Genomic DNA, 14,832 nt, shown 5'->3' with positions numbered 1-14,832 from the left:
TGGTTGAAAGATATGGTATACTGTACGGAGAACCTCGCACTGTATGCGGAAGAACTACCCGGAATGTCCAGACCCAGTGACATTTGGGAACCCCTGCGAAACAGACTATCTGTTACCAACTCAAACACTGATTGACATTATCGCTCAACACAACACTGAATATCTGTTATTGCAACTGTATACGCTGATTCACATGAACAAATGAACATGTAGATGTTGGTTGTGCGGTAGATTGCATTATTTATTCTGTTTGTTGCTTTTCCGCTGCTATACACGGCAGATGAAACATGTACGGTCTTTGAAATGCCAATAAACAGAATTTTAAAATAATTGTATCCGGGTGCGTTGGCACAGCACAGAGAATGATTCTGCAGTTGTGTTGCAGTAATGGAAAGTTAACTTGGTAGCAGGCCTTTGGGTCACAGTTTGGGGAAGGGGGCTGATGAGAGATGCTACAGGAGCATGTCTGAACCAGTCGCTGGGCATGAAGAAAGTCCACTATGGTGCCTGCCCCTATAGAAGGCGTCTACACAGTGCTGTCTTATAGTCTCTTCACTCTGGTGTTCGGAGCAGTAAAGTAGATGGTTTATTTGTGTAGTTTTAGCAAACTAGCTAAGTTGCACTATTTAATGGGTATTGCAATCAGATGTTTATAAGGTTGTGTTGAACTGTTCACAGTGTTTTAACAACATTTATGTCACAGTGTTAAAAGAGCGTCTTTACAGTCGGATGCCAGATCTGGGGGTAACACATCAATCACTGAAACAACCCAGAAAAAGTGAACATTCCAATTTGAGTCGGATAAGAACTGTAACCATTTGCTGTATAGTAAATTGTTTCTTCCTAATGTAGGAACATTCAGGTATAAAATTCGTCTTGTTACGTTGATCTAATATACACCATTTTAATCTAATTTTGGGTTTAGTACCTAATTGCATCACTACTTTCAGCTGCAGAGGTACATGAAACCGCTAAATATAGTCCTGGAGCACGCTCCCCTTGGTGATAAGGTCATGGAGCTAAATATATTCCACAAAGAGAAGCTCAACTGTTCTACTGTACAACAAACAAAAGAATTGCAACTCTTATGAACGTGTCCTAATATGAGCGTCAATTCCTACATACATCTTAAAGATGAAAGAGAGTTAACCTAATCCAACCACGGTAGAACAGAAACACAAGCAGTGCCATTGTTGGTTCCAAGGCCTTGAAGCAGGGGAGAAAAGCCGACTTTGATGTTGAACATCAATAACTTCTGTTTGGTTCATGGATAGCTAGAACGGGTTATTATTTTCAAGCTGGAGTTTCCTGTTTGCAAAGATTTCAAAGAAAGGGTTGTCAAAAGCAAAAACAATAAATTGACATTTAACTTTAAAATGGTTATTAAAGATACATCACTAGCCTTTTTTCCCTGAAAAGTTTCCTCCAGAACACTGTTATTAAAGATGCAAACTAGCCTTTTTCCTGCAATGTTTCCTTCATTCCAATACATGTCATTGGATTTTCAAACGCCTTTATTTAAAAAAAAGAATAGATATATTTATATTTTGCTGACTTCTTTCCCTGCAGATTGACTACGAGAGCGAGGAAGAATATGATAGCACTGAGGAGAATGCAGAAGAACCGACTGAGGACGGCCCACCATCCCATACAAGGCAGGGCCGCTCCGATGCTGAGAATGGAGAGGAGGACAATGGTGAAGCCGTCATTGGAGAACATCTTGAAACTGCTTCTTTGCTCTCCAGTCAAGCAACAAAGAAGGGGCGCACCAGGCCTGCTCAGACTGAGGAGGCAAAGGAACTCAGAATAAACGCTGTCCTGAGCAGTCTGCAGGCTGTGGAGAGCTATACATATGATACAGAAAACGGATTGTGGTGTGAGGTGAGTGGAGCAGCGTTCTGTTTTTCCGTATCCTCTTTTTCAAAGTTCTGCACTCTCAATAGTACTGGTGGCCGAAGACCGGGATGAGGACCCAACAACAGTTGATGTTTTGTAGTGGTGCATGCATGTGCCCCCCAACGTAGCATGTGAATGTGCCTCCTTTAGTTGTTTTGACTAGAGTTGGGTCATAGCCTCCTGCTTTCTTATCCTATTGCTTCATGCAATAACATTTTTCTTAACAGGCAAATGGGTATTCTGTAACCTTGGTGCGCCCCTTAATCTGTAAGCTTTGGTCAAATCACCCTGAGGTATATCATGACATCTCAGATATTTGGGGTGAGTTCACAGGATTCTTTGTTGATACACGTAGAGATAGGTGTAGCGTGGTTGTAGGAATTGTTGAGGGTGATGTTAACTCGGTGGGATAGCGAAGTTGTTGATCGTACTTTTCATGCTCCTCTAGCAGCCACACCGTTGGGTAGTTGTAATCACAATTGACCATGAGCCTTTCCTCTGGCGCTCTAAACTTGGCTAAACTCCCTTAACAGACCCAATAAATCCATTCAGACCTAATGACTGTAATAATCTATTATCAGTTTGTCTACCATCCTGGAAACGTTTGCCTTGGTCGCTTGCAGGCGCAACATGGCTCTGAGTTTATCTGCAAACTTTCCACATCTAGCTAGAACACATGGACTGGCTTGAGAAAAGAAGAGCGCTGAAGCTTCTTGGTAGGTGTGAATGCCCTGTGCCAAAAAGGTTGGCTTTAGAAGTCTCCTCCTATGTCGATCTAAATTGGGGCAGCAGCACATGAAGTGCAACCATGATTCATGTTTGTAATTGCTGAGTCTATAGGCTCTGCCCCACCCTGGCGAGCCCTTGCTGGATTAAATTCTGCAACTGGTAAACCTAATAGCTTCATATACAGAATCGTCATGCGGGCTCTTCTGTTCATTATTTCTAGAGGGAAGTTGTTCAAGTGGGAGTATGATAACCGAGTTCCTTAATAAGATTTAATCCTGGACTCTCAAAGCCTGTTCATAACCTTTTTCTGGACTGTGTAGGGCAGTTCCCCGTTCTTTAGTGCCAGTTGTTCAATTTGGAGGGACATAATGGCATTGTGCAGATACTGGTATTTTAGAGGTTGCCTTAGATCTCAAAGATGACTTTCAGTTGGACTTTTAGTGAGTTGGCGGGTGCCATCACGATCCTTATATAGTATTTCAGTGTTGCTGGTTTGCTTGCTAATACTTGTCTTGCCACACCATATTCCATCCAGTTTGAGCCGTAACCCGACGGGTGTAGCTTGATTGCTGGAATATTTTCCCGAGCCCTGTGCAATGAATAAAATCCAAGACTGGTGAAAAGAGGCTGGAAAATGATGTCACTCTCACTCCAGAAAAGGGGGTGGTGATGGACAGAGTATCTGAATTAAACAGAACACTCATACCCAGTCAACAGATCAGGGCTTGATCCATCACCGTTTTTTAGCTCACTGCACCATCCCAGCTCAGAACCTGGCTACATGCAAATTAGTCTGTCCCTGGCCCAGTGCATCATGGGAACAGGGCAGACCAAACTACCAAGCCAATTCTTATACTGGGAAGGAAACAAGCTTCCGGGGACCGGTTTCTGGCATTACAGCCGTCTTCGGCCCGGCTTGCTTGAATCCTGATGGTGCAATGAGCAAGGGACTCACATCTGAGTATACCCTTCCACGCTTATGGTGGACAAAACGATTCAGAAAAGGGGGTGGTGATGGACAGAGTATCTGAATTAAACAGAACACTCATACCCAGTCAACAGATCAGGGCTTGATCCATCACCGTTTTTAGCTCACTGCACCATCCCAGCTCAGAACCTGGCTACATGCAAATTAGTCTGTCCCTGGCCCAGTGCATCATGGGAACAGGGCAGACCAAACTACCAAGCCAATTCTTATACTGGGAAGGAAACAAGCTTCCGGGGACCGGTTTCTGGCATTACAGCCGTCTTCGGCCCGGCTTGCTTGAATCCTGATGGTGCAATGAGCAAGGGACTCACATCTGAGTATACCCTTCCACGCTTATGGTGGACAAAACGATTCAGAAAAGGGGGTGGTGATGGACAGAGTATCTGAATTAAACAGAACACTCATACCCAGTCAACAGATCAGGGCTTGATCCATCACCGTTTTTTAGCTCACTGCACCATCCCAGCTCAGAACCTGGCTACATGCAAATTAGTCTGTCCCTGGCCCAGTGCATCATGGGAACAGGGCAGACCAAACTACCAAGCCAATTCTTATACTGGGAAGGAAACAAGCTTCCGGGGACCGGTTTCTGGCATTACAGCCGTCTTCGGCCCGGCTTGCTTGAATCCTGATGGTGCAATGAGCAAGGGACTCACATCTGAGTATACCCTTCCACGCTTATGGTGGACAAAACGATTCAGAAAAGGGGGTGGTGATGGACAGAGTATCTGAATTAAACAGAACACTCATACCCAGTCAACAGATCAGGGCTTGATCCATCACCGTTTTTTAGCTCACTGCACCATCCCAGCTCAGAACCTGGCTACATGCAAATTAGTCTGTCCCTGGCCCAGTGCATCATGGGAACAGGGCAGACCAAACTACCAAGCCAATTCTTATACTGGGAAGGAAACAAGCTTCCGGGGACCGGTTTCTGGCATTACAGCCGTCTTCGGCCCGGCTTGCTTGAATCCTGATGGTGCAATGAGCAAGGGACTCACATCTGAGTATACCCTTCCACGCTTATGGTGGACAAAACGATTCAGAAAAGGGGGTGGTGATGGACAGAGTATCTGAATTAAACAGAACACTCATACCCAGTCAACAGATCAGGGCTTGATCCATCACCGTTTTTTAGCTCACTGCACCATCCCAGCTCAGAACCTGGCTACATGCAAATTAGTCTGTCCCTGGCCCAGTGCATCATGGGAACAGGGCAGACCAAACTACCAAGCCAATTCTTATACTGGGAAGGAAACAAGCTTCCGGGGACCGGTTTCGGCCCGGCTTGCTTGAATCCTGATGGTGCAATGAGCAAGGGACTCACATCTGAGTATACCCTTCCACGCTTATGGTGGACAAAACGATTCAGAAAAGGGGGTGGTGATGGACAGAGTATCTGAATTAAACAGAACTCTCACTCCAGGACATTGAAAATGCTAAACAGAAAGTGATGAGGGAGGTGAAGAAAGTCACTAACCTCCTGGTAGCATCAGTAAGCCCAACGTCGGAAGTAGTAGGTGCGACAGGCCTACCTGGTGGCTACTTGGCAGACATAGCAATAAAGGACAGTAGGGAGATTTGCAGAATAGATCCCTGATTGAAAATGACTGATGCCTTTAGGTTTGGAGGTGAACCAGAAGCAGCTGTATTAGGATGGGGTCCAATTAAAAGCTACAGTCTTATCCGGTTTCAAGACGTGATTTTGGTACAAGCAGGAAACTCCATTGGACATTGCTCAGGTGATGAGGTGGGTTCAAGTTTTGGTTCGCTTATTGTTTACTACTAGGCATAGTAGCTCTTTAGATCATTGGGGAGGGAAGGTCGACACACTCAGATAACTGCCTAGCAGTGGGAGAAGGTTTCACTTTCCTAAACCAGTCCCAGAATGGGTTTTGCTGTATGTTGGTGAATGTTGAGTCACAGTTCATAGCACCCCACAACAAAAATTCAGCTTAGAGCCTAAATGTCAAAATATAAAATACACCGGCTAAAAGATTGGCAATCATGAAATATTTTGTTGTATACTTGTGTCAACTGCATTTTTGTTCAGCGACCACAAAGAGAGCGGAACTAGCCATATTTTATGGTCTGTATTTACAGTGACCATGAAAGCAATTTTCCCAGATTAGTTTGCCAGGATGCTAAGGATAATACTACAGCAGGGATTGAAAGAGTATAATATATTTATATGCTTCTAAGGAACCATTCCTAACCGTTTCTACATCTATGGAGTACATTCAGGATGACCTAATTGTTGGCAGTGGCATGAACATTGTGATGGACCCAATAAAGCACAGATCACACCAACAATTTGATCGTGTTAGCTGGTTCTCCACTCACTTTCAAGAAGTGGATTTATTAAGAGAAAAAATAATATAGATCTCATGTTTTACTCCACAGTCCATAAATCATATGATCGCCTTGATCACTTTCTATTTAGAACTAGGATTTGACGTGAGATAAAAAGTAGCGAAATAGGTTGCAACACAAACTGTGCCATGATCCGTCTTGCAATTGAAACTACATTTTGGCTTCTAACTGATTATCCTCTTCACAACCAAATAATCAAATTTAAGATGAGGGAGTAAATATTGAGATATGGACTGAGAATGATTCAGAGGATGACTCTTCCTCCACTCTCTGAGATTAATGGAAAGCAACATTACCATTACATTAGAGGCATCTTCATTACGGGAGTAGCAATCCAAGATGATGTAGGCTGACGTCCTATACTCCCTTGAAACCTACTTAGCAGATGTAGGGAGAGAACACAAAAAGACTACCTCCAGTAAGTTAAAGTGCAAAATTCTGGCACTCAAAGTTAGACTTTTGGTCCTGGATAGGGATCAGGCAGAATATGCCTTACTTAGAACCAAACAAAAATACAGTAGCTTTGGCAATAATGCATGGAGACTATTGTTCACCCAGCTAAAAATAATGCAGATTCCAAAAGATTATCACCATAAAGAAGATCCAGCTCTTAATGATGAGGCAATAGCGGAGGCCTTTCAGGCCTTTTACCAACAACTTTACACTAGGGAAGAGGTGTTGATAAGACATCTCAAAATACTTTCATAACAGTATAAATTACACACTACCACAGGACTGCAGGAAGGAAGGTCTTAGAGGCGTCCATTACAAAGTATCTGGATAGCAATGTTTAACCTTAAAAGTGGGAAATCTCCAGGCCCAGTCAATCGGTACTTGAGGAGCGCGACTTATCACCTGTGCTGGGTTGCTGGGTGTAGTCGATGCGCCAGATCTTGAGTTTCTTCCTGAAGTTGGTCAGCGAGGGTGATGTTTGAAGGTGGAGGGAAGGGTGTTCCAGGACTTGGTGGCGCAGTGGAAGAAGGTCCCTATGTTTCCATAAATGGAGAGAAAAGTAATATGCGTCCACAGATAACTCAAGAACCCATTAAGGCCACAACCACATTTCTAATAAAACACTAATGAAAATAAAATAAAATCAAGTCAATTTTAAGAAAATTATACAATTTATTCCATACGATACCAGATTGTTATACACAAATAAAGTGCCATTCAAAACAGTTAAAAATGTGTCAATTCACATAAAAAGCAATAAAATACAAGCTGTAAACATAGGGACCTATTCTGTTGATTGTATATTGCTCCTCGTCCCCTGATTGGATTTGTTAGGAGACCTCCCTTTTTTTTGTTGATAATAGCAGTGGAAGAAGGAGCATCCTCCATGTGGTTTCAGCAGATGCACAATGTTTGTGCCAGAGCGAGGGAGGCGAAGCAGAGGTTTCTGGATGGTTGGTGGAAGTTCAGGCATTGGTTCAAGTATGCTTATCTTTGGTTGTGGAGGGCTTTGTAGGTGTGTCAGTAGATTGAATAGGCATCTTTTCTGGATGGGGAGCCAGTGGAGGTTTCTCAGGTGCTGGGTGGTGTGGTTCTGTTTGGGCAGGCTGTGGATCAGTTTGGCTGCTGGGTTCTGTATCGTCTGGAGCCTTCTCTTGAGTTCGATGGTGATATAGGCGCACAGTGAGTTGCCATAGTCCAGACAGCTAGTGATTATGGCTTGCGTGACTGTTTTTCTGGTGCTTGTGGGGAGCCATTTGAAGATTCTTCTGAGCATGCGGAGAGTGTGGTGAGTTTGCTGTCCAGGAGGACCAAATGGTTTTGAAAGTGGCCAACTACTACAAAGTATTCTGTAGCACAATGGCGCAGACTGTTACCTGAGTAAGCTTACATTTAAGATACAAGTGTTGATGTCAAGTCAAGTCAAGTCAATAAATTTATATAGCGCGCTACATACCCAAAGGGTCTCAAGGCGCTTGAAGAGGGGTGGGGAATTACTTCTCGAAAATCCAGGTTTTAAGTTGCTTTCTGAATGCTAGGTGGTTTTGAGTGAGGCGAAGGTGCATGGGAAGTGAGTTCCAGGTTTTGGCCGCTAGGTAGGAGAATGATCTTCCTCCCATGGTGGTTTTGTTGACGCGGGGAACAGCAGCGAGGGGTTGGTTGGAGGAGCGCAGCTGGGGGGGGGGGGGTGTAGAAGGAAAGACGTGTATTGAGGCATTCGGGTCCAAGTTCGTAAAGAGCTTTGTGTGCATGGGTGAGGAGGCGGAAAGTTATCCTCTTGTTGATGGGGAGCCAGTGGAGGTTTTTCAGGTGACCAGAAATGTGTTCTTCACGCGGGATGTCTAAAATGAGTCTGGCTGATGCGTTCTGGATGCGTTGGAGTTTTTTCTGAAGTTTTGCGGTGGTACCGGCGTAGAGGGTGTTACCGTAGTCCAGGCGGCTTGTAACCAGTGCGTGGGTGACCGTTTTTCTAGTTTCGGTGGGGATCCAGCGAAATGTTTTTTTGAGCATGCGAAGAATGTTGAAGCAAGATGAAGAGACGGCGTTGACTTGTCTGGTCATCGAGAGTGAGGAATCCAGGATGACGCCTAGATTCCGTGCGTGAACCGTCGGGATGGGTGCTTTTCCAAGGGCCTCTGGCCACCAAGTGTCGTCCCAGGCGGAGGGGGAGGTACCTAAGATAAGGACTTCTGTTTTGTCTGAATTCAGTTTCAGACGGCTATGCTTCATCCATTCGGCTACCTCTTTCATTCCTTCATGTAGGTTGGTTTTGGCGGTGTTAGGGTCTTTGGTGAGAGAGGGGATCAGTTGAGTGTCATCAGCATAGGAGATGATGTTGAGGTTGTGTTGGCGTGCGATGGCCGCGAGGGGGCTCATGTATACGTTGAAGAGGGTGGGGCTGAGTGAAGATCCTTGTGGCACGCCGCAGATGACTTCAGTGGCCTCTGACTTGAATGGTGGGAGGCGTACTCTCTGAGTTCTTCCGGTAAGGAATGAGGTGATCCATTCCAGTCCTTTTCCTTGGATTCCGATGTTTCTGAGTCGTTGTAACAGGGTGTTATGAGAGACTGTGTCGAAGGCTGCGGAGAGGTCGAGGAGGATGAGGGCGACTGTGTCTCCATTGTCCAGTAGAGTACGGATGTCGTCTGTTGCTGCGATGAGTGCGGTCTCAGTACTGTGTTTGGCTCGGAAGCCGGACTGTGAGGAGTCGAGGGATTTGTTGGCTTCGAGGAAGGCGGCGAGCTGGTTGTTGACAGCTTTCTCGATGACTTTGGCCGGGAATGGAAGGAGCGAGATGGGGCGGTAGTTTTTGAGTTCGGTGGGGTCAGCTGTGGGCTTTTTCAGAAGGGCGCTGAGTTCGGCGTGTTTCCAGCTTTCTGGGAAGGTGCCGGAGTTGAGGGAGCAGTTGATGACGTCTCGGAGGTGTGGTGCTATGATGGAGTCTGCTTTGTTGAAGATGTGGTGAGGGCATGGGTCTGTGGGGGATCCTGAGTGGATGGAGTTCATCAGGCGGATTTTGTCCTCAGTGGAGATTGGGTTCCAGTCATTAAGGATGTTCAAGGGGGGTGAAGGTACGGCAGAGGGTTGGGTGGGTTGGTCTTCGGGTTGGTTGTCGAAGCTGTTGTGGATGTCTGCGATTTTGTCGTGGAAGAACGAAGCTAGTGAGTCGCAAAGGGTTTGAGAGGGGGTGATGTCGTTGGAGTTGGCAGTGGGGTTGGTAAACTCTTTGACGATGTTGAATAATTCCTTGCTGTTGTGGGCGTTTTTGTCTAGTCGGTCTTTGAATGCGGTTTTCTTGGCAGTCCGGATCAATTGGTGGTGTATGTGGGTGGCGTTTTTGAAGGCGTCCCTGGTGTTGGTGTTTGGGTCTTTTTTCCAGGCCTTCTCAAGGGAGCGACAGAGTTTCTTGGATTTCTTAAGATCCTCCTTGAACCAGGGGGCGATGTGATCCATTTGAGTTCAGAAGAAGAGGGACGGTGCACCAGGATAAAGTCTAAATAAACTGTGTGTATTCCAGAATATGTTCTTTATTAGATTTTCAATTAAAAGTATGAACATCAGCCAACGCATTTCGTTCCAGGTGGAACTTCGTCAGGGCAAAAATATATTGTGTGCACATTCCGCATTCCACAGCTATCCAAGTTAGTCAATTCTTCTCGACAGAATCATGGTAGTCCTTGCATAATGTGATTTGAGTTTATACTTCAGGATATGAAAAGAGGAATCCAAGGGCCAAATAGTAGCCAGTGTTCCTTGTGTAATGACAATTAAGTCTATACTTCAGGGTATTGGAGGAAGAATCCAAGGGCCAAAATAACAGCCAATGTTCCTATTCGTATCATCCGTTGCGATCTCAATGCTAGTCCCACATCCGGACTCGCAAGAAACTTGTACCTTTGTCTGTAACATAGTCAATGCATCATCGAGTCATGGTTTGCTTTACCCTATTGGAAACAGTAGTAATTAGGAAAACTCCATTTCTTTTCTTTTCCAGATCACACTGAAGCTGCCCTTGATAAAGGTTCACTTTGACATTTCCTCTGTTGTGTTCACGCTGGCTCAAACAGCTGTTGTCTATGAGACCAAAGGAATCACCAGGTGTCTTTTAAATGAATCTACCAAACCAAATGGAGACCGGGAACTTATGTTAAACACAGAAGGAATCAACTTACCTGAACTCTTCAGATATGCTGACGTAAGTGTTTGCAGATAGTTAGCAAGTTTCTCTGCAACTGTATTACCACTTTTGAGTCTGACAGTTGACAGTGTTGTTTTGGTTATAGTAGAAACGTTTATACAAAATCCCCACCAAGAAACTGTTTGATGTGTGGGCTTTATAAAAGACCTATAATGTAACTAACATTTTACAGTGTCCAATATATATTTTCTTTTCTGATAGTCTTCGAACCACAGATTCCTCGGCACCAGAATGGATCTGGAAACTTTTGCTAGCAATTTCCCCACACATCGGCAGCTGGCAATGTGTGGCTCAGCATCGGATCCGTCCTGCCCTGTTTTTGACGTTGGGCCCCCCATATATGTGTCACCTCTGTGCACTGGTGTCAGTTCTTTTCTTTCTGTGCCTTCCAAATCGGATCATGCCCTTTTGAGTCCTATCAAACTAGTTTCCCTCTAAAAACATGTCAGTGTGCAGTATGTCTCCCTCTAAAACAAGAGGCTTTAAGACATGTCATGACTGTCATCATCAAATGTCGGTGACTGACACCAACAACGTGTGTCTTTGGTGCTTCAGCTCCAAACACAACTTGACCTCATGTGACTGCATAACCAAAATCAACCATAAGGCCACCTGTGACTGCAGAGCAAAACCAGTCAAAGTTGAGGGTGCGGACACGCTGCTGCTCCTGTGATAAATCTTCTTCGATGTCACGGAATCAGATAAGTCAAAAAAAGTCGTCAAAGAGTGGGTCTCCATCGTCCCGCCACTCATCCCAATCAGATTTGTCTGATTCACCAGACACCTTTAGGCCGCGGAGTCTGCCTCAACCTCAGAATCGATTCAGGTCCTGCTTCTGAGGTGCCCTGAATTCCATGGAACTACAACGATCCTACAACCTTCACCTTCCACCCAGACCTCGGCAATATACCTAATCAGAATCTGCCTATCTGACTCATATGTTCCCCACAATGATGATTGAGAAAGTAATAATGACCAATATAACAAAGACAATATATTTGATGGCCTTTAGAATGCCAGTGATTTGGACACATCCCCGGATATTAGCCTCTCATCCCAACCAAGAATATGGCAACAGAGGAATCCACCTTCTATGGTGAAAATCAACATACTTACCTAAATCCTCAACTCTGCCCAAGTTAACAAAAAAATTCTCTTACCATTTAAGGAGGCCCTAACGGATGCCTGGTGAGCACCTGGATGAAACCATCATCTTGCCTAGGCCTTCTCCTGGAGCCTAAACCATAATAAATTCCCCACTACTCCCCTTGGCAGGGAATCTAAATATGTGGAAATATTTGCTAAGTAGATGTTCTCCTCCGCTCTCAGTCCACAAATACCTTGTGCTTCCTAGGCATGTATTTGCACGTGAGACAGAGTAGCAGACATCTTCCCAGCTGCCCCAGAGGAAATCCGACCAATATTACAAGATTTGATTTTGTATGACCAGAACATAGCAAAGTACTCTGCTCGTTAGGGCTTGGACACCACTGACTGTATGGGTAGGGCAGTTGGGACCGACTTGGTGCTTTGGTGCCACACCTCAGACGTCCAACAGCCCTTGACGGTCATGCTCCTCAACTGCTGTAGGCTGTTTGGAGTGTAGGCTGACTCTGCCTTAGAAAGGTTTAAATAGAGCAAGGCTATTGTTCATTCTCTGGGCTTAGTCAATCCTGTTTTTAAGTCATCCCATCCCAGCTACCTCACCCTTTTCGAGTCTTTAGCAGTAGATACCAGTAGAGGCAATGCCAATACGCACCTGAGCTGCCTCCTAGTTCTTTCAGGGAACCGGTTGGGGTTAGGTCGACAGTATCCAGGCCCCCAGAGCAATGTGATACCCAGACGCAGAATCTTCTCCTACAGCTGCAGCAAAACCACTTTAATTTGCTCATGCAGTACTCAGTCGCCCGATCGGCGGCCACATCACCTTTCACCCCCCACGAATGGAGGAACATCACATTCAGCAATGACTCCTCCACTTCGGACAACAGGGCTACTCCCTACCTTTTCTCTCTCAGTCCCCAGGTATGCCTCCCACACCACAACACTTCCCTGAGGAACATTTGTCCATTCCCCTCGGGGAAATCCAGGCTTTCTTGGTTAAGGGAGTGATCAAGAGGGTACCGGTTTCAGCAATAGGGACTAGCTGTTACTCCTGTTATTTCCTGGGTCCAATGAATGACAGAGGCTTTCACTCCATCCTAGATCTTCACCCCTGAAAAACTTCTTCCTGTAGGACAAATTCAAAAGCTCAACCTGGTTCCGCTAGACTTGATGGTGATGTTGACTTTGCAGGATGCTTGTTTCCTCACCCTCATTCTGCAAACCCACAGGTGCTGCCTTTGGTTTCAGGTAGGCCAAGAGCACGTTTAGTTCTCAGTGCTCTCTTTGGCCGTACCAGTCAGTGCACCTCGGGTGTTCACAAAGGTGATGGTAGTGATTGCAGCCCAACCACAGATGTTGGGAATACCAGTTGTTCCTATACAAGCCATTGTGAGCCAGCTCTAGAAGAGGGCCAACCTGCTAGCGACATCAGGATTTTCCATCAACGTGACTAAGTCACACCTGATCCCTTCGAAATTTCTCCTCTTCATTGAAGCCATCCTGGATATAGTACAGGGTGCTTCAGGTGTTGTCTGTGGCACAGTCATACACTTCATTCTTCCCAGACTAACTGGTCTTCTGGAAAAAGCAGCATTCCTGCCAAAGGAAGTCACGCCTTCCATATGGAACAATCCGTCGCTTAGCTAATCTTTTATGCATCGTCCTATCCCTCCAAGGAAAGAGGGCCCTTAGTTTCTACATTGACACGACCAGAGAATACTGACAAGATAACCTGCTATTCATTGGTTCTTATGGAGTGAATAAGAACCATCTCCCAATGGATTGTGTAAAGCATCAAGGTCTCCAGTGGGATTGGGCACTCATTCCACCAGAGCAAAGGCTGCTACAGCTGCACTAGCACACGGCGTGCTTGTTTTGGACATATTTGAGGCAGCTATGTGGACATCCCTCCACATGTTCACAAATCAGTACTGCATAGACAGCTAGGTTTGGCAGGTTGGGCACTTTGCCCAACCTGTCCTGGTGATTTACTCGTCTGAGCCATTCCACAGATCCGCCACCTGGGAGTAACTGCTTTGATATCTATACACAAGGTAAGGAATCTGCAGTTAGAAGTCTATATATAAAGAACAGTTACTCACCCTTGGTAACACCTTGCCTGGTAGACTACCTAACCGCAGATTTCTCAACGACCCTCCCTGTTCTGTGGAAGTTTCTCATTCAGTCCATTAATAATATTCCAAACCTGAAAATCTGTGCACTGCCATAGTCTGATTTCAATAACTGCGTATCCGACAGCACGGACAGAGACCAGAAAGAATCTGATGCCAGTGTGCTTAGGTGGCGCATATATTGGGGCCCCAACATCATATCCGGGCCAGTACAAATCCGACGAGGATAACACAGGATGCCACCTGCAAAAGCAAACCTAGAAAAAGTTGTGGGCCCTGGGGAAATTCACCAGGTGAGGAATCTACAGTAAAATAGAATCTCTACCCAAAAAGACATTACCGAAGGTAAGTAACTTGTTCATCAAAGCTTTGACTTACTGGAATGTACTTACTTTGAATTTCAAAATCGAATTATTTATGACAGATGAGTGTGATGCTTGTTAAAGGGCATATTGTTTTTTGTGTTTTTTAACCACTAAGTATGGACTTTTGTATTGAATCTTGCGAGGCCTGGGCCAATCACTTGTTACTACCCTGTAACAACCAGGGGCCGTATTACGCATTGTCATTGTTTGCGCTTGACGCACCTTTTAAAGGTGCGGTGGGCACAAAGAATGACAATGCGCCATATTACAATGTATGCTCTGCCCCCAGAGCAGCCACAAACTCACGCTGCCCGGAGGGCAGCGCATTCATGTGAAAACACGGAGTGGTTGCAGCCACTCCGTGTTTTCACAGTGCTGGCGGCAACCCTTCTACACTTTTAAAGGGGATTAGAGATCCCCTTGCAGACGAGTGCAGTCAGTGACAGAACCCGCCTGCAAGGGGATGTCTGTGGGGGTCCATGGGACCCCCTTTCTCCTATCCAGAGGAGAGATAGATTCTTTGCCTCTGCTCCCGCGTCTGCAATATGGCGCGGGTGCAGACGCAAAGAAATTCCCTCATTTGCATAGGGCACG

General features: G+C 45.5%; 1 protein-coding gene across 1 annotated transcript in view; it reads left to right on the top strand.

The window, feature by feature from the left end:
- Positions 1–14,832, top strand: part of POLR1A (RNA polymerase I subunit A) — a 565,818-nt gene that overhangs the window by 504,568 nt on the left and 46,418 nt on the right. Inside the window, exons 30-31 of the mRNA XM_086964251.1 lie at positions 1,570–1,881; positions 10,434–10,634. Of these exons, the coding sequence (XP_086820377.1) occupies positions 1,570–1,881; positions 10,434–10,634 (513 nt within the window). The remainder of the gene's footprint in view (positions 1–1,569; positions 1,882–10,433; positions 10,635–14,832) is intronic.

The sequence above is a fragment of the Lissotriton vulgaris genome, chromosome 3_2 (genome assembly GCF_964263255.1).
Source record: "Lissotriton vulgaris chromosome 3_2, aLisVul1.2, whole genome shotgun sequence".
In the NCBI taxonomy this organism is placed as follows: Eukaryota; Metazoa; Chordata; class Amphibia; order Caudata; family Salamandridae; genus Lissotriton; species Lissotriton vulgaris.
This window is presented reverse-complemented; position numbering and strand designations above follow the sequence as displayed.